This window comes from Pogoniulus pusillus, chromosome 29 (assembly GCF_015220805.1).
Source record: "Pogoniulus pusillus isolate bPogPus1 chromosome 29, bPogPus1.pri, whole genome shotgun sequence".
Lineage (NCBI taxonomy): Eukaryota > Metazoa > Chordata > Aves > Piciformes > Lybiidae > Pogoniulus > Pogoniulus pusillus.
In genome coordinates this window covers 16,173,828-16,197,478 of record NC_087292.1, presented here as the reverse complement: position 1 = coordinate 16,197,478, position 23,651 = coordinate 16,173,828, and the positions used below count along the sequence as shown (strand labels likewise).

The window sequence follows — 23,651 nt, the reverse complement described above, 5'->3', positions numbered from 1 at the left end:
CCTGTTGCAGTGCTCTGTTCCCCTATTGGTAAAGAACTTATTGGCATTGAAGTAGTAGCTGAGTTAAGTTAAGCTTCTGTTAATTGAAATGCATTGTTCCAGCTATTGTTTAATGATTAGAAATAAACCACTCAAGACCTGCAGGCACTGAGATTAATGTGAATATTTGCAGCACTGAGTTTTAAGAAGAGAATTGATTTGGAATCTCAATCTCTGCTAAACCCAACTTGTACTTCAATGCATCATCTCAGTCTGGACTAAACCCAGCTTCTATGCATCTCACTCTTCTTGTACATGGGAATAGAAAAAGGAAGATGATCTTTGACCTTCAAGTGGTTTAATTTCAATTCTTCCAAGCCATTAAAAAAGTAATACAAATCTAGCAGGGATTTAGGGGGAGTTGAAGGACAAATTTCTACAGCCAATAACGGTGCCAACTCCTCTTTGAACAGCGGAAGCTGGCAGAGGTGACAGAGGAAGAGTGGCTGAGCATCCCAGAAGTGGGGGATGCCAGGAACAAACGTCAGAGGAACCCACGTTATGAGAAGCTGACTCCTGTACCTGACAGCTTCTTTGCAAAGCATCTGCAGTCAGGAGAGAACCACACCTCAGTGGACCCACGCCAGACGGTGAGTGCGGACGGGACACCTGGTGGAGATGTGGTTTGTGCTTTGGGTTGAAGTCTGCAGGTCTTGGAATCATGGGGTCAGTAAGGTTGGAAAAGATCTCTTAAGGTCAAGTCCAACCTTCTACCCAGACCATGTCCCAAAGTGTCAAATCTGCTTGGTTTTGGAACACCTCCAGGGATGGTGACTCCACCACCCTCCTGGGCAGCCTGTTCCAATTCCTGCCCAAGCCAACCTAAACCTCCTTTGCCATTGGAATGGGCTGCCCAGGGAGGTGGTGGAGTCACTGTCCCTGGAGGTGTTCAAGAAAAGCCTGGATGAGGCACTTAGTGCCATGGTCTGGTTGATTGGACAGGGCTGGGTGCTAGGTTGGACTCAGTGATCTTGGAGGTCTCTTCCAACCTGCTTGATTCTATGATTATCTCTTGTCCCGTCCTTAGTTACTTGGGAGAATAGGCCAACACCAGCCTCACTCCAGCCTCCTCTCAGGTAGCTGTAGAGAGCAATGAGGTCTCCCTCTCAGCCTCTTCTTTAGGCTTAGTGGGATTTGGGGAAGAAAAAACAAGATAGTTGACCAAAGAATATGCTGTGGATTGTGAGTCTGCCCAAGGGATTGCTTGGATGTTAAACTCCTGAGCTCACTGGAGTCTTTCAGTGAGCTGCCAGTGCCAGAAATATCACAGGATCATGGAATTGTTTTGGTTGGAAAAGACCTTTAAGATCATCAAGTCTGAGCATTAATTCAGGGAAGCCAGAGCAGGATTTTGGCATCACTGCCTTGAACAAGAACAGAGCAGCCAAGGGCTTGAGTTATCTTAGAGTCTAGAGGAGGTTTTCAGGATTTCTCTCCCTCACTCTTCTTTTACAGCAATTTGGTGGCTTGAATACACCATATCCAGGTGGTCTGAATACTCCATATCCAGGAGGAATGACCCCAGGCTTAATGACACCTGGGACAGGTGAATTGGATATGAGGAAGATTGGCCAAGCCAGGAACACCTTGATGGACATGAGGCTGAGCCAGGTAAGGCTGCTGAAGGGATCTATCCTGGTGTTGTGTTGCTGTGGCTTTAGAGAAGTCCTTCATTCTTTGGGATGTTGGAGGAAAGAAATAGGCTGGCTGTGAATAAAACTAGTTCTGCACTCCTCCTCCTCAAATCTCACACACTCTAGACTAGTAAAACTGCTTGAGAAAGAAGTTTGGCTCTGGAAGTCTTGGTTGTTAGAGGGGAACAAACTGCCCTGTGACAGCAGAAGTGGACTCCAGACAGACAGTGCTGGTGGTTTGACCAGGGCATCTCTCCTGTGTGAGGATGCAGTATGAAATGCTTTTAAATTGTTCCTTTCTCTTCTTTTTCATTGATTTTTTTCCCATCTAAATCTGATCTAAACTAAACTGGGCCAGAGGTTCAGGACCTCTTGGTGACTTGAAGCCAGGCTGCTTGTTCCCTGCCTTTAGTGTGCTGCTGCGCTTTTAGTGTTCAAGTTGTGTGCTTTGGAATTGGGAAAATGCTGATAAGCAAGGCTTTGTGTTTTCCTCCTGCTTTGCTTCTGCTGACAGATGAATGGAGAGGTTCTGTTGTGGTCTAGCAGAGGTGTGCAGACAGACCTGAGGGCTCAGAGTGGTCATTTCAGTAGAGCTAACTTGATTTTCACAGGTGTCGGACTCTGTGAGCGGCCAAACTGTAGTGGACCCCAAAGGCTATCTGACAGACTTGAATTCCATGATTCCCACACATGGAGGAGATATCAAGTAAGTTTAAGAGGGATTAAGTGATTTATCCTCTTAGCAAGGACTCTGATCCTGCATAAACATGGAAATCTGTCTGAGCTGGGTAGCTTTCAGCTGGTGTTTAACTTGTAGGGGATAACAGGGGTGTGGGGGGGGTGTTGAGGATAAGTTCTTGGACCTTGAGATCTGCTTTAGACTTTTCAGCTGATTCATTTAGCATCTGATCTGGATGCATCAATTGTGGAGATTATTTCTAGCCTGTCCTGGGCTAACATGCCAAAGTGATGGCATGGTGTGGCTGCAGGCCAGCCAGGAAATAGCCTGTTTAATTGTACCTTGTGTCCTGCTGATTTGGGCTGCTTTGACCTCTGAAAAACCTCTTGGACCTCAAGTCTGGCTCTTGTTTCATAGCAGTTTGCCATTTATAGAATCCTAGAATGGTTTGGGTGGGAAGAGACCTCCAGAAGTCATCCAGTGCTGCTCCCCTGCAGTCAGCAGGGACATTATCCCCTAGAGCAGCTTGCTTGCAGCCTTATCCAACCACACCTTGAGTAGCTCCAGCCATGGGGCCTCAACCCCCTCCCTGAGCAGCCTGTTGCAGTGTTCCAGCAGCCTCTTGGTGCAGAACTTGTTCCTCACCTCCAATCTTGATCTGCTCTGCTCTCATTTTAAACCATTGCTCTCGTCCTGTCCCTGCAGCCCTTTGCCCAGCAGTCCCTCTGCAGCCTGCTTATAGCCCCTTCAGCTACTGCCAGGCTGCTCTGAGGTCTGTCTGGAGCCTTTTCTTCTCTGCCTCCCTCAGCTTGGCCTCTTGGCAGAGCTGCTCCAGCTCCCTGAGCATTTTCACAGCCTCCTCTGGGCCCTCTCCATCAGGTCTATGTCCTTCTTGTGTGGAGGGCTCCAGAGCTGGATACACTGCAGATGAGGTCTCAGCAGAGCAGAGGGGCAGGATCCCCTCTCTCCATCTCTGCCCACACTGCTCTGGATGCAGCCCAGGCTGCCCTTGGCCTTCTGGGCTGCAAGCTCGCACTGTTGGCTCCTGTCCAGCTTCTCATGCAGCAGCTCCCCCAAGTCCTTTTCTGCAGGGCTGCTCTCAGTCTCAGCATCCTCCACCCTAGATTGATGAGGGTTGCCCTGACCAAGGTCCAAGACCTTACACTGTGCTTTATTGACCCTCATGAGATTCTCCTCAGCTCACCTCTCCAGGGCCTTCTGGATTTAAGTCAATGCACTGTGTGCAAACATTGATGGCAATACCTGACATAAACCAGCTCTTGTGCTTGTCAGCTTCCAACTGCAAGTGTCCAGCTGTAACTCCTAAGAAACCTGAGACTCTGTCCTGCTGTTCACTGGGATCCTGCTCTCTTAGGGTCTATTTGCAAACTTGTTTTGTTAGTGTAGCTTTGGTGTCACCGCTCTGGAAATATTTGAGGTCTTAGCTTCTGTGCTTCTCGGTGTGGCTGTGAAGAAAGCAGTCAGAGATTCAGGAGCAGTGTTTGCTGGCTGCTGAATATTTTCCTGCCTCTCTTTCCTCCTCCTTCAGTGACATCAAGAAAGCTCGTCTGCTCCTGAAGTCTGTACGTGAGACCAATCCTCATCATCCCCCTGCCTGGATAGCATCAGCTCGGCTGGAGGAGGTCACTGGCAAGCTCCAAGTAGCTCGAAACCTCATCATGAAAGGCACAGAGATGTGCCCCAAGGTCAGAATTCCTTTGCTGTTCTGTTGATCCTTGGCCAGGAGAGTGGGGAAAAGCTTGTGGTGACAAGGAACAGCATCTCTCTGTTAAGAGGGATCTGTTAGTCAGCCTAGGCCTGGTACAGCTTCGTTGCATGCAGTGTTACAAGAACACATTTAGCTGAAAGCTGTGATGTTAAATGGATGTGATGTGAAGGGAGATTGTTTTTCCTGACAGAGTGAAGATGTGTGGTTAGAAGCTGCTAGGCTCCAGCCTGGGGATACAGCCAAGGCTGTTGTGGCCCAGGCTGTTCGCCACCTTCCGCAGTCTGTCCGCATCTACATACGAGCAGCAGAGCTGGAGACAGACATCCGTGCCAAGAAACGTGTCCTGAGGAAAGGTGAGAGCTTCTGCAGGGTCAGGGACAAGCCTGGGTCTCCTTCTGGCTGTGTTGTGTGTGGTTCAAGATGTGCCCAGAAGTTTCAGTGATTTTGCTTGCATCCTTGGTGAAAAGGAGGCTGAGGGGAGACCTTCAGGCTCTCTGCAACTCCCTGAAAGGCGGCTGGAACTGGGTGGGGATTGGGATCTTCTCCCAAGGAACAAGTGATAGGGCAAGAGGAAGTGGCCTTAGGTTGCTTCAGGGGAGGTTCAGGTTGGCCATGGGGAGCAATTGTACTCAGCACTGTTCAGGCCACAGCTTGAGTGCTGTGTCCAGTTCTGGGCTCCTCAATTCAAGAGAGATGTTGAGGTGCTGGAAGGTGTCCAGAGAAGGGCGACAAAGCTGGTGAGGGGCCTGGAGCATAAACCCTATGAGGAGAGGCTGAGGGAGCTGGGGTTGTTTAGCCTGTGCTTCTGTGCTCTACAAGCTCTCTGGAGGTGTTCAAAGCCAGGCTGGATGAGGCCTTGAGCACCCTGGGCTGGTGGGAAGTGTCCTGCCCATGGCAGGGAGTTGGAACTGGCTGAGCTTTAAGTTCCCTTCCAACCCAATCCATTCTATGATCTCGAAGGTCCTACCTATAGTCACTTGCTGAGATTTGAGCTTTGCTCAGCTGGGTGTAGTACTGGAGAAGCTGCACTTAACAGCTTGGACAGCTGAAAAGCCTTTGGCTCTCCAAAGCCTGGTTCCAATTAAAATGATTTAGTAAGTTTGTTACTTTCTGACTTGAAGTTCTCATTGTTGAAGCAAGGGCTGGTAGTGCAAGTCCAGGCCCCTCCCTTCTCTCTCAGGAAGTTCCATCTCTGTCAGGAAGCTCCATGTCCAAGAGGACAAAACCCTTCATATATCATCTTTAGAGGCTGCTGCTGTTTTCTGGTGTCATTAATGCCAATAATTCTTTTGCCCCTCTAGCCCTTGAGCATGTTCCAAACTCAGTGCGTTTGTGGAAGGCAGCTGTGGAGCTAGAAGAACCTGAGGATGCCAGGATCATGCTGAGTCGAGCTGTGGAGTGCTGCCCCACCAGTGTTGAGGTGAGCTTTGGACAGGTACCACAAACCAACGTCCCCCCCACACACATCTGAAGTTGATATTGAAGCTTTGAAAACAGAGTTGAGTGCAGGGGGTGGAGGTTTCTACCACCCACTTTGTGTTGTGGTGGGAATGGAGTGATGAGTGGTCAGGGATTGGCACAGGCTGCCTAGGAAGGTGGTGGAGTCCCCATCTGTGGAGGTGTTAAAGGCACCTGTGGCCATGGCACTTGGGGACATGGTTTAATGGCCATGGTGATGCTGGCTGATGATTGGACTCAACGATCTTAGAGGTCTTTTCCAGCCCAAACAATTCCATGGTTCTGTCAGTGGTGGTCTCTGCTCTTTTTCCCTCTCTGCAGTTAATTGGCTGGTGGGCTTTCTAGGAGGGCTCATTTGACAGAGTGTAATTAGTATGTTAATTATGCAAGTGTGCTGCTGTGCTTGCTGGAGCCAATTAGCCATGTTCACGTTTGTGTTTAATGCCTTGGTGATTGTGAAAGCAAATGCACATGTGGGCTGGGCAACCCAATCCAAAGCTGATCCTGAAACGTTGAAGCAGGTTGTGAACATGAGCCAGCAGTGTGCCCAGGTGGCCAAGAGAGCCAGTGGCATCCTGGCCTGCATCAGGAATGGTGTGGTCAGCAGGAGCAGGGAGGTCATTCTGCCCCTGTACTCTGCACTGGTTAGACCACACCTTGAGTACTTTGTTCAGTTCTGGGCCCCCCAGTTCTGTGCTTCTGTGCTCCACAGGCTCCCTGGAGGTGTTCAAGTCCAGGTTGGATGAGGCCTTGAGTGACCTGTTCTAGTGAGAGGTGTCCCTGCCTATGGCAGGGGGGTTGGAACTGGCTGAGCTTTGATCTCCCAACCTAAACCATTCTATGATCTTTGGAGATCTTTTCCAACCTTTCTGATCCTGTGGAATCCTGCAGCCTGCTGATGCTGCTTGAAGACAGTTGTCAAGCAGCAGGAAGCAGCTTATCTCGTCAGGCCTCCTCTGCCTTGAGGCAGTGTCGTTGTCATCTCCTGCTTCTGATCTAAAACTCCATCTTTTCTTGCTCTACAGCTGTGGCTTGCTCTGGCAAGGCTGGAGACGTATGAGAACGCTCGGAAGGTCCTCAACAAAGCCCGGGAGAACATTCCAACCGATCGGCACATCTGGATCACTGCTGCCAAGCTGGAGGAAGCCAACGGGAACACCCAGATGGTGGAGAAAATCATTGACAGAGCCATCACCTCCCTGAGGGCCAACGGTGTGGAAATCAACAGAGAGCAGTGGATACAGGTATCTGCTTGCTTGGAGCCTTCACGTTCTGTTTTGAAGGCTCCTGGTGGAGGATAGGGTAGAGGAATCTTGCACTTAGCAGCAGCAACACCTTGAGTACTGTGTTCAGTTCTGGGCCCCCCAGTTTAGGAGGGACATTGAGATGCTTGAGTGTGTCCAGAGAAGGGTGATGAGGCTGGGGAGAGGCCTTGAGCACAGCCCTACGAGGAGAGGCTGAGGGAGCTGGGATTGTTTAGCCTGGAGAAGAGGAGGCTCGGGGGAGATCTTATTGCTGTCTACAGCTACCTGAGGGGAGGTTGTATCCAGGAGGAGGTTGCTCTCTTCTCTCAGGTGGCCAGCACCAGAACGAGAGGACACAGCCTCAGGCTGTGCCAGGGGAAATTTAGGCTGGAGGTGAAGAGAAAGTTCTTCACTGAGAGAGTCATTGGACACTGGAATGGGCTGCCCGGGGAGGTGGTGGAGTCGCCGTCCCTGGAGCTGTTCAAGGCAGGACTGGACGTGGCACTTGGTGCCATGGTCTGGCCTTGAGCTCTGTGGTAAAGGGTTGGACTTGATGATCTGTGAGGTCTCTTCCAACCTTGGTGATACTGTGAGACTGTGATCTCTGTGAAGGTCCAAGGGAGACCTTGGCCATGGCCATGAGTGATGCGCTGGGACAGCGCTGCCTGTGCTGAGCTGAGGGATGTCTGGTTTACTTCTGTCTTGGAAGAGAACCAGCATCAGGTTGAAGCAGCTGCTGCCTCAAGTAGGGCAGAGCCTCCAGAAGAAGATTGATGGGGTTTTTGCATGTGTCTCTTCTGGCTCAAGAGGAATCTGTGTGTCAGAGGAGCCTTTGTCGGGGAGTGTTGTAAGGAGTCCCTTCAGACACCATGTGTGCAGCAAGCAGGAGGTACCCAGCCAGTCTCTGACTTGTCCTCAGGCTGTGTGAAATGGTCACAGCTGAGGTGTGGAACATGAGATCCATTTACACACCGAGCTGTGTGCTGTGGCTGACAGGCTGGAGGGAAGGGTTCCAACCAGAGGGACCTCGACGGGCTAAAGGTGAACTTTAGTCATGTGCCAACCACATGAAGTTCAGCAGCATCCTGCCCCTGGATCAGGGCAATCTCAAGCATAAATACACACCATGGAGAGGAGTCCTGAGGAGAAGGACTTGGAGGTGCTGGTTGATGAAAAGTTCAGCACCAGCAGGCACTGTGCACAGCCAGCCCGGAGCCAGCTGTGTGCAGGCCTGGTCCCTGGCAGCAGGGGGAAGGAGGTGATACTGCCCCTCTGCTGAGCCCACTCCCCTGCAGTGCTGGGGACAGCTCTGGGGTTCTCAACACAACAGAGGCAAGGAATCTGTTGGAGTGGAGTCAGAGAAGGTCACAGCAATGCCTGGAAGCCCTCTGCTGTGAGGTCAGGTTCAGAGAGCTGGGCTTGTTCAGCCTGGAGAGAAGGTGGCTCCAGGGAGACCTTCTGGTACTTGGAGAGGGCTACAGGAGAGCTTTTTACAAAGCTGTTGCAATGAGTCCAGAGGAGGCTGCAAAGATGAGCCAAAGGCTGAAGCCCCTCAGCTGTGAAGACAGGCTGAGGGAGCTGGGGGTGTGCTGCTTGGAGAAGACTCCAGGGGGACCTGCCAGTACCTGAAGGGATCCTATGGGAAGGCTGCAGAGGGACTTTTCAGGAGGCTGTCCAAAGACAGAACAAGAGGGAATGGTTTGGAGCTGAGCAGAGCAGGGTTAGACTGGAGCTGAGGAAGAAGTCCTTCAGTACAAGGGTGGTAAGGCTCTGGAATAGGCTGCCCAGGGAGGCTGTGGATACCTCCTGCCTGCAGGTGTTCAAGGCTAGGCTGTATGAGGCCTTGAGCAGCCGAGTCTAGTTAAGAGATGTCCCCTGCCTGTGATGGGGAGTTTGGAGTAGATGATCTCTGAGGTCCCTTCCCACCTGAGCCATTCCGGGGTTCTGTGCATTACAGCTTCAGAGCAGTAAAGCAGGCAAAGGTTAATTTCAGTTTCTCTCTAGGAGCCCCAGCTCCACAGCCTCAGCATTGCTGCCTTCTCGAGTTCCTTTTCAGGACAGAGCCCTTCCCTTCCTGTTACCTGAGCAGAGGGCTTCTCAACAAGTTGAAGCAAGACATGCTTGGCTTTCTGAAAGCTTTGTGTGTCAGAAAACTCCATCTGTGCTCTGCTGAGAGAGCCTCCACACCTTTAACTTAGCACAGGTTGAGGGCATATCCATTTAAACTTGGTTTTTAGGAACTAAAGCCTTAAGAATCAACCCAAAGCTGCCTAAATTGACCCCAAGGAGGTCACTGTTTTTGCTGTTTTGATTTATTGAATGGGTTGGATTGGAAGGTGCCTTTAAGATCATCTAGTTCCAGCCCCCCTGCCTTGGACAGGGACACCTCCCACTAGACCATGTTGCTCAAAGCCTTATCCAGCCTGGTTGTAAACACTTGCAGGGATGAGGTGTCCACAACTCCTCTGGGCAACCTGTTCCAGTGTCTCACCACCCTCACAGTAAAGGATTTCTTCCTGTTGTCCAACCTAAGTCTGCCCTGCTCTAGCTTCAAAGCATTGCCCCTTGTCTATCACCACACTTACAAGAAGTCCCTCTCCAGCTCTTCTATAGATCCTCTTCAGATACTGAAATGCTGCTCTAAGGTCTCCTTGGAGACTTCTCTTCTCCAGGCTAGACAACCCCAGCTCCCTTATCCTGTACTTGTAGAAGTGCTCCAGCCCCCTGATCATCTTTGTGGCCTCCTCTGGCCCCTGTCTAACAGACCCATGTCCTTCTTGTGTTGGTGCCTCCAGAACTGGACACAGTACTCCAGGTGGGGTCTGAGAAGGGCAGAATTCTTCCTTCTCAAATCCTCTTAGGCTTTTTTCTTGGCCAGATCCCTGCTTGGCCTAGCCCTGGGCAGGTCAGTGAAACTGTAAGAGACAACTTCTCAGTCCAGAAAGGTCCCATTCATTCCTTTTGTGTGGATGCAGTTGATGGCCTTTGTGTTTTAACCAGTTTCTGGTGGGTTCTGGGTGTGGACTCGGCAGTCAGTGGCAAGAGTAAAGAGCAATGAGAGAACCTTAACGTGACAGTGACCCACGATGGCTCTCTCTTTGCATGTGAGGAGTTGCTGCTCTATAATCTGCCTTCTTGTGCTGAGCTCTCAAAATCAAGGACTTCACTCTCGTTTCTAGGATGCTGAGGAGTGTGATAAAGCTGGAAGTGTGGCCACCTGCCAGGCAATCATGCGAGCCGTGATCGGCATCGGCATTGAGGAGGAAGATCGGAAGCACACCTGGATGGAAGATGCAGACAGTGTATGTCCAGCTGTGGTCTTGGGGTTTGTTTGGCTTTCTTTTAATTAGGGGAAATTGGAGCCTGGGAAGTGTGTTCCTTCCAAGCCAAAAGATTTCACGAACTCATCTGGAGGTGAGGAGGAAGTTGCTGAGCATGAGAGTGGCGAGAGCCTGGAATGGGTTGCCCAGGGAGGTGGTTGAGGCCCCGTGGCTGGAGGTGTTTCAGGCCAGGCTGGCTGAGGCTGTGGGCAGCCTGCTCTAGTGTGAGGTGTCCCTGGGCATGGCAGGGGGGTTGGAACTGGCTGATCCTTGTGATCCCCTCCAACTCTGCCTGATTCTGTGAAATACTTTATCAGTGACAGAGGGGCAGGTTGCTGCCGTGCCTGCCTCTGTTGGGCCAGTTTGCCTTTCAGGAGGTGATTGTAGTGGGACTGAGAATTTTTACTAAGCTAAAAAGGGATATTGTGAGAATTAGTAGAATCCTAGAATGGTTTGGGTTGGAAGGGACCTCCAAAGGTCATCCAGTCTAACCCCACTGCTGGCAGCAGGGACATCCTCCCCTACAGCAGCTTGCTCATAGCCTTCTCCAACCTCATCTTGAATAGCTCCAGCCACGGGACCTTAGCTCCCTCCCTGGGCAACCTCTTGCAGTGTTCCAGCAGCCTCCTGCCACAGAACTTGTTCATCACCTCTAATCCCAAGCTGCTCTGCTCTCATTTCAAACCACTGCCCCATATCCTGTCCCTGCAGGCCTTTGCCAGCTCTACAACCATCTTTTAGCCCCTTCAGGTCCTGGCAGGCTGCTCTGAGGTCTGCCTGAAGCCTTCTCTAGGCTGAACACCCCCAGCTCAGCCTGTCCTCATAGCAGAAGTGTTTGAGGTGGGGTCTCACAGGACCAGAGTCACGTTTCAGGCTGCCCTGTGGTCCTCATGCTCTGACGGATGCTCGAAACCTTCCTGCTTCCTTTCAGAAGGCTGACAAGAACTGCTGTGAGATACATAATACCCCAATTCATGTGTTGCTCTCTGTTACTGTGCTGAATTCTGCCTCTTTTCATGCACTTGGTGTCAGTGCAGCCCTCAAGTGATCTGTTTCTGCTCTGTTTCTCCTCAGTGTGTTGCCCACAACGCCCTGGAGTGTGCCCGAGCCATTTATGCTTATGCCTTGCAAGTCTTCCCCAGCAAGAAGAGTGTGTGGCTGAGAGCAGCATACTTTGAAAAGAACCATGGAACCAGGTGTGTGTGCTGCATAATCTTTGGATGAGAGGGATTCATCCTTCTTTAGGGGGTGCCAGACTGCCAGGAAGAAAAGCTCAAAGGTGGAGTGTTGCACATGCAGAGTTGGTTCAGCAGGTGGAGACTTGATGTTCTTTGTAGGGCTGACTTCCTTTGTTGTGGTTGTGGTCAGAACATCTTTGGGTTTTATAAAGTCATAAAAAGTCTTGGCAGTAGACCCATAGAACTGTTGAGGTTGGAAGAGACCTTTGAGATCATCAAGTGTGACTGCTCACCTGGAGCTCACAGTTCCACCACTGCTGCTAAGTCACTGCCACCAAACCACATCCCTCAGCACCACATCCATGTGTTTTTTAAACTCCTCCTGGGATAGTGATTTCACCACCTCCCTGGGCAGCCTTTCCAGGGCTTGAGAACCCTGGAGCCACAAGGTTTGTGAGGAGCAGTTGAAGGTTGTTCAGCCTGGAGAAAAAGAGGCTGAGGGGAGACCTTGTGGCTCCCTCCCAACTGCCTGAAAGGACGCTGGAGCCAGCTTGGGGTTGGTCTCCTTCCCAAAGAACATGTGGTAGGACAAGAGGAAGCAAGATGCAGCAGGAGAGGTTCAGGCTGGGCACGAGGAACAATGAATTTGCTTCCCCTTGAGGGTTACCCAGGCCTGTTGCAGGCTGCCCAGGGCAGTGGTGTAGGAGGTTTGAAAGCCATGGAGATGTGATGCTGTGGGCTGTGGTTTGCCAGCAGATGTGGTATTGTTGGGTTAATAGTTGGACTTGATGATCTTCAAGCTCTTTTCCAGCCTGAACAATTCCATGATTCTCCAACCCTAAAGAACTTCTTAGTGCAGTTTAAGAGTGGCTCTTCCCCAGAGCACTGAGCTGTTTGTGTGCAGGCTCTTCTCAGAGGCTATCAACCAAAGGTGTCTGAACAATGAACCGTTTGTGGGACGCTGATTTCAGAACCTTGCTGAAACAGAGGTCCCACCCTTGCCTTGTTATGAAACCACTTATCAAGGTTTACGACGTTGGACTTTGCCCCAATATTTACAACCCTGAGTGATAGTGGAAGTGGTGTGGGAGAGCTCCCCTTTTGGCAGCCTTTCCAGGGATTGTAACTTGCTCTTTCTTGTCTCAGAGAATCCTTGGAGGCTCTTTTGCAGAGAGCTGTTGCTCACTGTCCCAAAGCGGAAGTCCTCTGGCTCATGGGAGCCAAATCCAAGTGGTTGGCAGGAGATGTGCCAGCAGCCAGAAGTATTTTGGCCTTGGCTTTCCAGGTGGGTACATTTAAGCTTGTGTGATGGTGTTAAGTACAACTGGTAACAAACACAGAGCAGGCTTTTCCTGTCAACACCCAGTTCCTGCTGCCTTTCAAAGTGATGTTGAAAGACACTTCTTCAGCTGTCCTTGGGTTGTTTTCTGTGGCAGAGTGTCCTGTGAAATAGCAGCAAGCTGGGAGAGTTGTGTTGCTTCTCTTCTAGCAGCACAATGCCAGATTCTCAGTTCCCATTTTACTGCCCTGGCTCACGCCAAGCCTAATTGTGGATCAGAATCCCCTTGCCTTGTGTCTCCTCAGTCAACAGGTTGGAGGTTTGGTCCTCATCAGTGAGGTTACTGTGGCTGGAGCCAAGCCCATTAATCCACAGCAAAATGAAGGCAATTCAGGAGAGGAAACAGCCTCAGGTTGCCTCAGAGGAGGTTTAGGTTGGACAGGAGGAGCAATTTCTTTCCCCAGAAGGATTGTCAAGGCTTGGCCCAGGCTGCCCATGGCAGTGGTGGAGTCCACATCCCTGGAGGACTTTCAGAGCTATGGAGATGTGGTAAATTTAGCAGTAGGCTTGGTAGTGTTGGGTTAATAGTTGGACTCAATGATCTTGAAGATCTTCCTCACCCTAAGTGATTCTGTGAAGTGTCTGCTGGGTGCTGGAAGAAGGATGGGCAGAATGGTGCAGCTCTAGCCCCGGGAGTCAGGCTTTGAAAGTTAAGAGATAGGAAGAAAATATCTTTTGGGTTTGCTAAAGCTCTTCTTGGTGCTTTTTAATACCATTCTGAAGCCTTCTTGACATGGTTACCACTGAAAGGACTTCTGCTGGAGGAGTTTTCACAGGCCTCAGTTGGAAAGGGAAGCTTCAGTTTCAGGGCTAATAAAACAAGGCTCTCATTGTGACAAACCCTAAGAGCGTTTCAATCATTGAAGCTGGAAGTTCAGAAGATCAAACCTTAATACTTTTCAACAATTGAGATGCATCCAGCTTCCTAAACTGGCACTGAACTTTCTGTTGCCCATCTGGTTTGGATCTATAAACCTCCAAAAAGGTCAAAGAAGCTTTGGGAGGAGCTTGAGCTGAAAAATAAATAAATAACCCGCGAGAATAAAATCAATCCTGGTGTGGATTGACAGAAGCTCTGCTTTCAGCTTGAATCTGGATCAAACAAAGGATTAAATCTGCATTTGTCTGTCATTTTTTTTCTCTTCCCCCCCTCCTCCTCTTGGTGTAGGCCAACCCCAACAGTGAGGAGATCTGGCTGGCTGCCGTCAAACTGGAGTCGGAGAACAATGAGTACGAGCGAGCGAGGAGGCTGCTGGCCAAGGCTCGCAGCAGTGCCCCCACTGCAAGGGTGAGGATGGGCTTGGGAGAGGCTGAAAGATCTCTTTGGGCCAAGGCTGGGGGGGAGTTGAGTCGGAAGGAGAAGTTCCTTCAGTCCTGTGGCATTCCTGATTGACCAAATGGCTTCTTGCCCACTGCCTGCTGGGGCCATGTGGCTGCTTGGCCCCCAGCGTGTTGCGACACAGCCTCCTGGTATGATGGGTGGGAGGGGAAGAAAAATTAGGGCTAGGAGCAAGTGAAGGCTTTCAGTTTTGGGGGTGAGGGTGGGAGCTTGTGTTGGGTTTTGATGGGTTTTTGTGGGTTTTTATTTTACACAAATGGCAAAAGTCAGGAAATTCCCAGTTTACAGCTATTTGTATAATGTTGGTGTTGCATAAAAGCCTGGAGGAGAGAAAAAGGAGAGAGAGAGAGAGGGAGAGAAAAGACTCTCACAGAAGGCTCAGTTCTTCTGCTGTACTTCAGACAGCCCTGCTCCAGTTTGGTCTTTAAAGGGACATTCTACAGTTAACTTCTGGTCTAAAATTGTCCATTTTCAGCTCTTCATGTAAAAACTACTTTGGCTTGTCCAAGTGAAAGAAAAAGTAGTTTGGTGTCTGCTCCTGCTATCCCCCACCCACAGTTTGGCCTTCATCCTGGCTTTTTTTACACTGTCGTCCTCCTCTTTTGTCAGTCAGGGAGGGGGTTTCCCTTTTCTCCAGCTGGGACTGGAGCTCTGGTCTCAGGGTGGACCCCTCCCTTGTGCAGTTTAGGAATGGGGAGGATGGAGATCTGAGAGCCTTTGGAAATGCATTTCTCACAGCTGTAACTTCCATCTGTAGCCAAAAGAGAGGCATTTAGGGGCAGAAAAATCTGCAGAGCAGTTTAATTAGCAGGACAACAGTTGTGACATGAGGCCTTGAATGACCATAGGTGGTCTGTAGTAGCCTGGATCTGAGGAGATTGCATCGTGCAGGCTCCTATGTATGAGGGAGTTTGGAACCCACTGCACTGCCTGGCTGATGACTTTGCAGTGACTGGTAGCAGTAAACAGCTCTGGTTCTTTCTTAGGTCTTCATGAAGTCTGTGAAGTTAGAATGGGTGCTGGGGAACATTGCTGCAGCCCAGGAGCTTTGTGAAGAAGCCCTGACACACTACGAGGACTTCCCCAAACTGTGGATGATGAAAGGACAAATTGAGGAGCAAAAGGAGCTGGTAGAGAATGCTCGAGAGGCTTACAATCAAGGGGTAAGATGGATGGTGCTGCAAGCTTGCTTTGTGCTTCTGCTGGAGAGAGATATCTGGTTTGGGATCAGCAGATGGAGAGGAGGGGATTCTGCCCCTCTGCTCTGCTCTGGGGAGACCTCACCTGCAGTACTGGGGCCAGCTCTGGAGCCCTTCACACATGAGGGACATGGATCTGATGGAGAGGGTCCAGAGGAGGCCATGAAAGTGCTCAGGGAGCTGGAGCAGCTCTGCCAAAAGGCCAGGCTGAGGGAGCTGGGGATGTGCAGCCTGCAGAAGAGAAGGCTCCAGGCAGACCTCAGAGCAGCCTGCCTGGACCTGAAGGGGCTACAAGCAGGCTGCAGAGGGACTGTTGGCAAAGGGCTGCAGGGACAGGCTGAGGGCAGTGGTTTGAAACGAGAGCAGAGCAGCTTGAGATTGGAGGTGAGGAAGAAGTTGTGCAGCAGGAGGCTGCTGGAACACTGCAACAGGTTGCTGAGGGGGAGGGAGTTGAGGCCTCCTGGCTGGAGCTGTTCAAGGTGAAGCTGGCCAAGGCTGTGAGCAAGCTGCTGTAGTGTAGAATGTTCCTGCTGGGTGCAGGGGGGTGGCACTGGGTGACCTTTGGAGGTCCCTTCCAACCCAAACTATTCTGTGATTCTATGAAAATAGAGAGGAAGCAAAGATGAGATTTCTGTTCTCTCTCATTGGTTGAAACAAGAACAAAAGGAAGAAAAAAGTGGGGGCCTTGAATTGAGCAGCCAAAATTGCTCTTGCCCAGTGTCCATGTGCAAAAGTCACTTCCTTGCTCGAGTTTGCTGAGTGCTTCACTCCTCGGGGCAGGAAAAAAGTCACTGCACAGTAATCCTCTAAGGGCTGTAAAGCTTTCAGAGGCAAACTCTTGAAAGCAAAGCCTCCTAGTGAGCTCCTGGATACAATCAGTAAAAGGAGGTGGCTTACAGAGATCTGCTGTCTTTTTACGTGGTAATTGGTGTCCTTGGTATGGAAGTTTCTGAAATCATGAAAGTGAGGAAGGTACTGAAATGACAGTGATAAGAGAGCAGGTTTCTGCCAGAGTCTGTAGGTCCTGATGACTTCTGCATCTTCAAAGGCTGCCCAGGTTTGCTGCATGCTCTGGTGCTGTGGTTTGGGTGCTCTTCATCTCCAGATGGAGCACAAACTGTAGCCATAGGATTCTTTCTCTTGCTACTGGGGTAGCTCAGAGTTGGTGCACCCAACTGCTTTGGACATAGCAGAAGTTGGCTTCTTTCTCTGAGATGAACTAGGAGGTATTTGAGTGACTTAATTGTCTTTGTCTCTCTTCTAAACTCTTCAGGAGGAGGATGTAGGAAGGAAAGAGTTGTTTTTTTTCCCTAGGGGTTTTAAATTTTGTCTTTGTTTCCTGGTTTGTTTTTAAACAGCTGAAGAAGTGTCCTCATTCCATCCCCCTGTGGCTTTTGCTGTCCAGGCTGGAGGAGAAGGTTGGGCAGTTGACCAGAGCAAGAGCCATCCTGGAAAAATCCCGTCTGAAGAATCCCAAGAACCCAGACCTATGGTGAGTTGTGTGCTGAGGAGCTGAGTCTGGCCTACAAAATCAAGGCCCAGCTCTTTGACATCTGCTCAGCCATTTGAGCCTGGAACTTCTGACCATGCCCAGCTTGGAGTTTCTTCTGGACTAACAACTTCTGTCCCCTTTCTGGACTACTGCCTTTGGGGCTGGCTTATTTTGCTGGACACCTGCAATGTTGTGGTGATCCTGGCTAGTTTGTAGCTACTCTAAGGAGCTGGGGACTGGTTATTTCTTTAGAGATGGTTGTAGTGCACAGAGCATGAAAACCCAGGGATCTTCCATTTCTCTTATAGCTCCTTTTTCAGACTGGTTTGAGCCTGGAGCAGCTCTGCTACAAGGCCAGGCTGAGGGAGCTGGGGTTGTGCAGCCTGCAGAAGAGAAGGCTCCAGGCAGACCTTAGAGCAGCCTGCCAGGACCTGAAGGGGCTACAAGCAGGCTGCAGAGGGACTGCTCCCAAAGGGCTGCAGGGACAGGCTGAGGGCAGTGGTTTGGAATAAGAACAGAGCAGCCTGAGATTGGAGGTGAGGAACGAGTTGTGTAGCAGGAGGCTGCTGGAACACTGCAACAGGTTGCTCATGGAGGGGGTTGAGACCCCATGGCTGGAACTACTCAACGTGAGGTTGGATAAGGCTGCAAGCAAGCTGTTGTAGGGCATAATGTCCCTGCTGACTGCAGTGGGGTTGGGCTGGATGACCTTTGGAGGTCATTTGCAACCCAACCCATTCTGTGATTCTAGAGTAAAGCCATGTTTATTTTTAGGGAGAGAGCAGTGGGAGGACATCAGCTCCCCAGCACACATTCAGGCTAAGGGCTGCTCTTTGCAGTGCCTCCCCTGTGACTCACTCTCTGTCTCCATGCAGTAAGTGTTGTCATAAATACCATCACTGAGTCTCTTCCTTACCCAGGCTGGAGTCTGTGCGACTGGAGTACAGAGCTGGGCTGAAGAACATTGCAAATACCCTGATGGCCAAGGCCTTGCAGGAATGCCCCAACTCAGGTGAGCTGCATCTCCTGTCTGTCTAAACCATGGTTGTTTTGCCCTCCTGATGAAGGCACAGCATTTCCCATGGCCTCCTTTGCTGGCCAGCTCTCAAAATGCTCTGTTTTGGGGCAAGTTACCCCTTCCTGCTAATGCACTGATGAGGTTGCTGGTGAATTATCCCAGCTGCTTTGTGCTGGTGAACTCACAGCTTGCTGCTTTGGTCCATTTTGCTGCTGTATCAAATATATTCCTGGGGCTATGCTCCATGTTTTGTTCTCAGACTTCCTAAGACAGCATCTTGGGTGTGGGTGGCTTTTTCTCTGGAGCTGCTTGAAGTCTCTCAAGGGTTAAAATTGAAGGGAGACTTTGGAGTGTTGGGAAGTTCAGTGGAAGCAAGGTGGGTTTTCATTTGACTGGAGCAGGGCTGGCCATAGGAGACTTCCCAGTGGTGGTTTGCTTGCACTGGTTGCTCACCTGACTGTGAAGAGGTTGTGCTGGCAGCAAATTCCAGTCACAGTCTTGCTGTGGGGGTGGTGGACACAGAATTTCAGTTCTGGGTTTTGATTATTTTAATTCATTGCAGAAAGGCAAATAGGTTCTGTGGTGTGAGACAGTGAATCATAGCATGGCTTGGGTTGGAAGAGACCTTTGGGATCATGCAGTCCAGGCACTGACCCAGCAGTGCCAGGGCACCACTGAACCATGGCCCTCAGCACTACATCTCCATGGCTTTCAAACCCCTCCAGGGGGTAGAGATTTCACCACTGCCCTGGGCAGCCTTGGGCCAGGGCTCAACAGCCCTCGAGGGGAGGAAATGGTTCCTCATTTCCAACCTAAACCTGTCTTCATAGGATCAGCCAGGTTGGAAGAGAGCTCCAAGCTCAGCCAGCACAACCTAGCACCCAGCCCTGCCCAACCAACCAGACCATGGCACTAAGTGCCCCAGCCAGCCTTGGCTTCAACACCTCCAGCCACAGCCACTCCACCACCTCCCTGGGCAGCCCATTCCAATGCCAATCACTCTCTCTGACAACAACTTCCTAACAACATCCAGCCTAGACCTGCCCTGGCACAGCTTGAGGCTGTGTCCCCTTCTTCTGTTGCTGGCTGCCTGGCAGCAGAGTCCAACCCCACCTGGCTACAGCCTTCCTTCAGGGAGCTGCAGGCAGCAATGAGCTCTGCCCTGAGCCTCCTCTGCTGCAGGCTGCACACCCCCAGCTCCCTCAGCCTCTCCTCACAGGGCTGTGCTCCAGGCCCCTCCCCAGCCTTGCTGCCCTGCTCCAAACACCTTCCAGCACCTCAACATCTCTCTGCAATGGAGGAGCCCAGAACTGAACACAGCACTCCAGGTGTGTCCTGAGCAGTGCTGAGCACAGGGGCAGAATAACCTCCCTTGATGCAACTTGAGTTCATTTCCTCTTGCCGCTTTTGCCTTGGGGGACCAAACCCCACTTGGCTCCTTTCAGGGAGCTGCAGAGAGCCAGAATGTCTCTCAGCCTCCTTTTCTGCAGGCTGCACACCCCCAGCTCCCTCAGCTGCTCCTCCCCAGCCCTGTTCTCCAGCCCTTTGCCCAGCTTTGCTGCCCTGCTCCAGCCCCTCGCTGCTGCTTGTGCTCTCTCACGAGTCGGTTGGTTCTAACCAGTGGTGGAAAGGCTTTGTGGGGTGGGAGGAGAAAGTTCATCCTGCTTCCCATTTTTTTTTTTTTTGCCAGAACTGCAAGAAGATTTAATTGTTTAAACATGTGGACATCTTTGGAAAGAAGATGCCACATAGCTACAAAGTGTCGTAGTCTACTTCGGGACCTCACCCCTCAGGGCAGCCTTTTGAAAGATGTTTAATTGGTGACTGCTGAAGTCCCACTGGAACCATTAGGGATTGAGTGACTTTTATGAGGGGATAAACTCTCTGCCAGCTGCTCACCATGCACGTGGGTCAAGAAGGCAGCACCACCCAAGCCTCACTTGGGTTTGTGAATGACCTGGTGCTTTGTGGGTGTTTGCCACCACAGGCTTTGTGTAGAACCACAGAGTGGGTTAGTTAGAAAAGGCTCCACAGAGATCACCTAGTTTCAAGCCCCCATGGAATTGTTTTGGTTGGCAAAGGTCTCTAAGATCATAGAATGGTTTAGCTTGGAAGGGATCTCAAGGATCACCTAGTTTCAAGCCCCCATAGAATTGTTTTGGTTGGCAAAGGTCTCTAAGATCATACAATGGTTTAGCTTGGAAGGGACCTCAAGGATCACCTAGTTTCAAGCCCCCCACTAAGGGGTATGGAGGTGCTGGAAGGTGTCCAGAGAAGGACCATGAGGATGATCGGAGGGCTGAAGCACCTCTGCTATGAGGAGAGACTGAGGGAATTGAGGCTGTTCAGTCTGGAGAGGAGAGGGCTGCCAGGTTGCCTTTCAGTGTCTGAAGGGGGCTACAAGAAAGCTGGGGAGGGAGTTTTTAAGATGTCAGGTAGGGACAGGACTGGGAGGAATGGAACCAGGGAGGTGGTGGAAGCCTCATCCCTGGAGGTGTTTGAGGCCAGGCTGGCTGAGGCTGTGGGCAGCCTGCTCTAGTGTGAGGTGTCCCTGGGCATGGCAGGGGGGTTGGACCTGGCTCTTCCTTGTGTTCCCTCCCAACCCTGCCTGATTCTCTCACTCTCTCAGACAAAAGGAGACGTTTCCATTCCTCCACGAGCTGCAACCTGTATTTTGCAAGTGAATCAGTCAGGACTGGAAGGGATCTTAAGGATCATCCTGTTCCATCATTGGCCATCACTAGAGAAGAGTCTGGCCCCATCCTCCTGCCTCTCCCACCTTAGACATCAGTCAGCATTGATAAACTGCCCCTGTCTTTGCCCATGCCAGAGGGACTGCAACTAAATGACCTTCAAGATCCCTTCCAACCCAAACCACTCTATGAAAGAATGATCCAAGCTGGGACTGGGGCATGGGTAACTCCCAGGGTGGGGGCAGTGGTGCTGCTTGTGCTGGGGAGAGCCCTGGGCTGCAGTTGGGCTGGGAGAGGTTAACCTCAACAACACTCAAACCCATTTTCCTTCTGGACTGGTTGAAGGAATCCTGTGGTCGGAGGCGATCTTCCTTGAAGCGCGACCGCAACGCAAGACCAAGAGCGTGGATGCTCTCAAGAAGTGTGAACATGACCCACATGTCCTGTTGGCTGTTGCAAAGTGAGTTCCTCTGCTTGGTGTAGTCAAAATATCCTCTCTCTGTGTGCTGCTTCCAGTGATGAAACCCTGTGTGGAGCTGGACTGTGTGATCCTGGCTGCTGCAGCTCAGTGAGCCTCAAGAGAAGGAGCTGCTCTCCAGCTGTCTGCTGCTAGCTGGGCAGAGCTCTCCCTTGCTCCATAGCTGGAGATACCAACCTGCCCTCAAGCTCTTTCTGGGGGGGGGCTGGGGCTCTGCAGCACAGACAGCAACACATTCACACTGAGCTCTTTTCCAGTGCTGAGTGCTGGCACTCTGCAAATCTTCGTGTCCCCCAGAGGGGCATTCAGTGTGCTCTGAGGCTTAGTGAACTTTGGTAGGGTGGATTTGAAGTGTTTATGAAACCAAGGCCGATTCTTGCTGGGTAGTTTTCAGTCTCTGACTGTGGATTCTTCATCCTAGATCCTGTCAGATCTTCTGTTAATCCTGAGCCAGGCTCTGTGCTGAATTTCAGCCCTGTCAGATGTCTTCAGCTGTGGCTTTTCCTGGGATGCAGACTCCCAGTCATACTGGACTGCAACTGGAAGATAAATCCACTAGGAATTATCTTCTTGTCTTGATGCAGCCATGAGGCTTCCCATGAGGAAAAGCCACTATCAGATCTGACTCACACCATATCCATTCTGCTCTGGTGTGTGAGCAGCTCTGCAGCAATTGTGGCTGGAAGCAACTCACTCTTCTTCCTCTGTGAACAGCAGAAGAGGTTAACACAGGAAGCCTTTTTATTTCTGCCCAGACATTGCCCAGTTCTTTCACAACAAGCCAAAGCAAACTGTAGGCTACACTCCAGTTGCTGCACTGCTGGGTCCTGCCAGCTCCTGACAGCTGACTTGTTCAGCAAGGGAGAAAAATGTTAACTTCTGCTGCATGCAAACTGCTTCCAAGCCCCTCCTGCTGCAGCCTCCAAAGTTTAGCAAGCTAATCCCAAGGCAAACAGCTTCCACCTCCCATCCCCACCTTGCCTCTGGATCCAACACCACCAAGAGTGTCACACATCTGAAGAGTTTTTGTTGAAGGTGTTGGCCACTGCAGATGGTCACTGCCTGCAGGTGCTGAGCCTCTGCTGTCATCCTTCTTTTCACTCACAGTTTATTTAACAGGGAACAATCAAGAGTATTATGGGCTTCAAAACAATCACATAAGCTGTATAACTTTATGGCTGGCTAAGCTCTTTATGAGGCCTGGCTGGTTGAGTTGATAAAGACCTTCCTAGCTCAGGTGAACTCCTGAGTGCAGAGAAATGAAACCAAGAGGATATTGACTCAGCCTGTTAATTACTGGGAAGAGATTTCAGGATTTGCAAGTTCCTTTCTGCAATGGCTGGGATGGGCTGGGTGAGTGGGGAAGCTTTCTGCTCACCTTTCCTGGCCCAGTGGGGCTGAGGAGGTGGATCTGCCCCTCTAGGGTAGTCTTCAGGGGTGGGAATGTGTGAGTGCACACAGCCACAGCTCCAGGAGCTGTGATAGTTGGGTGTTTTTCAGGCTTTAGAAGTTGCTTAGTTATTAGGTGCTAAAACCCACTTGAAAAATCACAACATTGGGGGAAGGGGAAGGGAGAAAATGAAGAAATTGGAGGAGAGGAAGTAGATGTAGGCATCTCATCCTGTCTGTCTGCAGCAACTCTGGAACAGCCCAGCTAAGGAATTGAGTAGCAAAGATTGGGCTCAAGAGGTCCAAGACTGGGCTCAGGGGTTCCAAGGTTGGGTTCAGAGGGTCCAAGGTTGGGCTCAGGGGTTCCAAGGTTGGGCTCAGGGGTTCCAAGGTTGGGCTCAGAGGGTCCAAGGTTGGGCTCAGGGGTTCCAAGGTTGGGCTCAGTAGTAACTTCCCTTCTCAAGAGTGTCTTTCTTCCCCTGGGTTATTCTTTTTGGCCTTATCATCTCTCTTCCCTTCTCAGGGGAAGAAGAGTCAGCAGATGCTCACAAAATCTGCTGTTCCCTTCTTGAGGCCCTGTGGAGCCTCCAGGCTGGAGTGGTTGCTGGGTAGCTTCTTGCTGTAGGGAGGAGCTGGGTCTGACCCACTTCTGCTTTTCTCCGCAGGCTCTTCTGGAGCGAGCGTAAAATAACCAAGGCCCGAGAGTGGTTCCACCGAACAGTGAAGATAGACTCTGACCTGGGGGATGCCTGGGCTTTCTTCTACAAGTTTGAGCTCCAGCATGGCACAGAGGTGAGTGCCTGGGGAGAGGGGAGCAGGGGAGAGCAGCAGGGATCCCTGGCTGAAGTCGTGGAGGTTGCGGCAGCACTGAGCACGCTGTCGGTGTGGCTCAGAGATGAGGCTGTGGTTATCCTGAGCATGAACCAGCATGAACAGGCCTGTGTGTTGGATTTGAAACGAGTCTGGCAGTAGCTGAGCTGTCTTTCAGGCTGCTTTGCTGTCCACAGTCATGCTAGCTCGTGCAAGAATGTCTGAAATCAATCTCCCCTGTAAAACACAAGCTCTGGCCTAGGAGATCTTCCTGTAACCACGGTGCTGGCTTTGTGTAACTCGTCCTGTGCCTTCACAAGTGTCAAGTACAGGTTGCACATGAGCACAGCCAGAGGAACAGCCTGTTCTTATCTCTCATGGCAGTTTTTACTGCCTGATAGGACTGAAATGATAGGAGTGTTTTATCTTCTGACTTCAGAGAGACCTCTCTCTGGACAGACCTCATGCAGGTGGTAATGCAAAGGAAGTTTCTGGTGCAGTTGCTCTGCTGGAACCAGAACTTGCCCAATTGATTCAGCCACTTTGTTCAGCAGGGCAGGAAAGCTGCTGCCTCTGGAGTTTTGGCTCAGGTTTCTTTTCCAGCCTCTAAAAA

At 50.9% G+C, this 23,651-nt stretch overlaps 1 protein-coding gene across 2 annotated transcripts in view; it reads left to right on the top strand.

The window, feature by feature from the left end:
• The window catches only part of PRPF6 (pre-mRNA processing factor 6), a 31,184-nt gene that overhangs the window by 5,544 nt on the left and 1,989 nt on the right, over positions 1-23,651 (top strand). For both annotated transcript variants that reach the window (XM_064167544.1, XM_064167545.1), the window contains exons 5-20: positions 453-629; positions 1,495-1,650; positions 2,285-2,379; positions 3,902-4,058; positions 4,272-4,434; positions 5,383-5,501; positions 6,565-6,783; positions 9,963-10,085; positions 11,178-11,299; positions 12,428-12,566; positions 13,789-13,908; positions 14,946-15,122; positions 16,517-16,650; positions 17,571-17,662; positions 20,707-20,821; positions 22,894-23,020. In XM_064167544.1, coding sequence (XP_064023614.1) covers positions 453-629; positions 1,495-1,650; positions 2,285-2,379; positions 3,902-4,058; positions 4,272-4,434; positions 5,383-5,501; positions 6,565-6,783; positions 9,963-10,085; positions 11,178-11,299; positions 12,428-12,566; positions 13,789-13,908; positions 14,946-15,122; positions 16,517-16,650; positions 17,571-17,662; positions 20,707-20,821; positions 22,894-23,020 — 2,235 coding nt within the window. The remainder of the gene's footprint in view (positions 1-452; positions 630-1,494; positions 1,651-2,284; positions 2,380-3,901; positions 4,059-4,271; positions 4,435-5,382; positions 5,502-6,564; positions 6,784-9,962; positions 10,086-11,177; positions 11,300-12,427; positions 12,567-13,788; positions 13,909-14,945; positions 15,123-16,516; positions 16,651-17,570; positions 17,663-20,706; positions 20,822-22,893; positions 23,021-23,651) is intronic.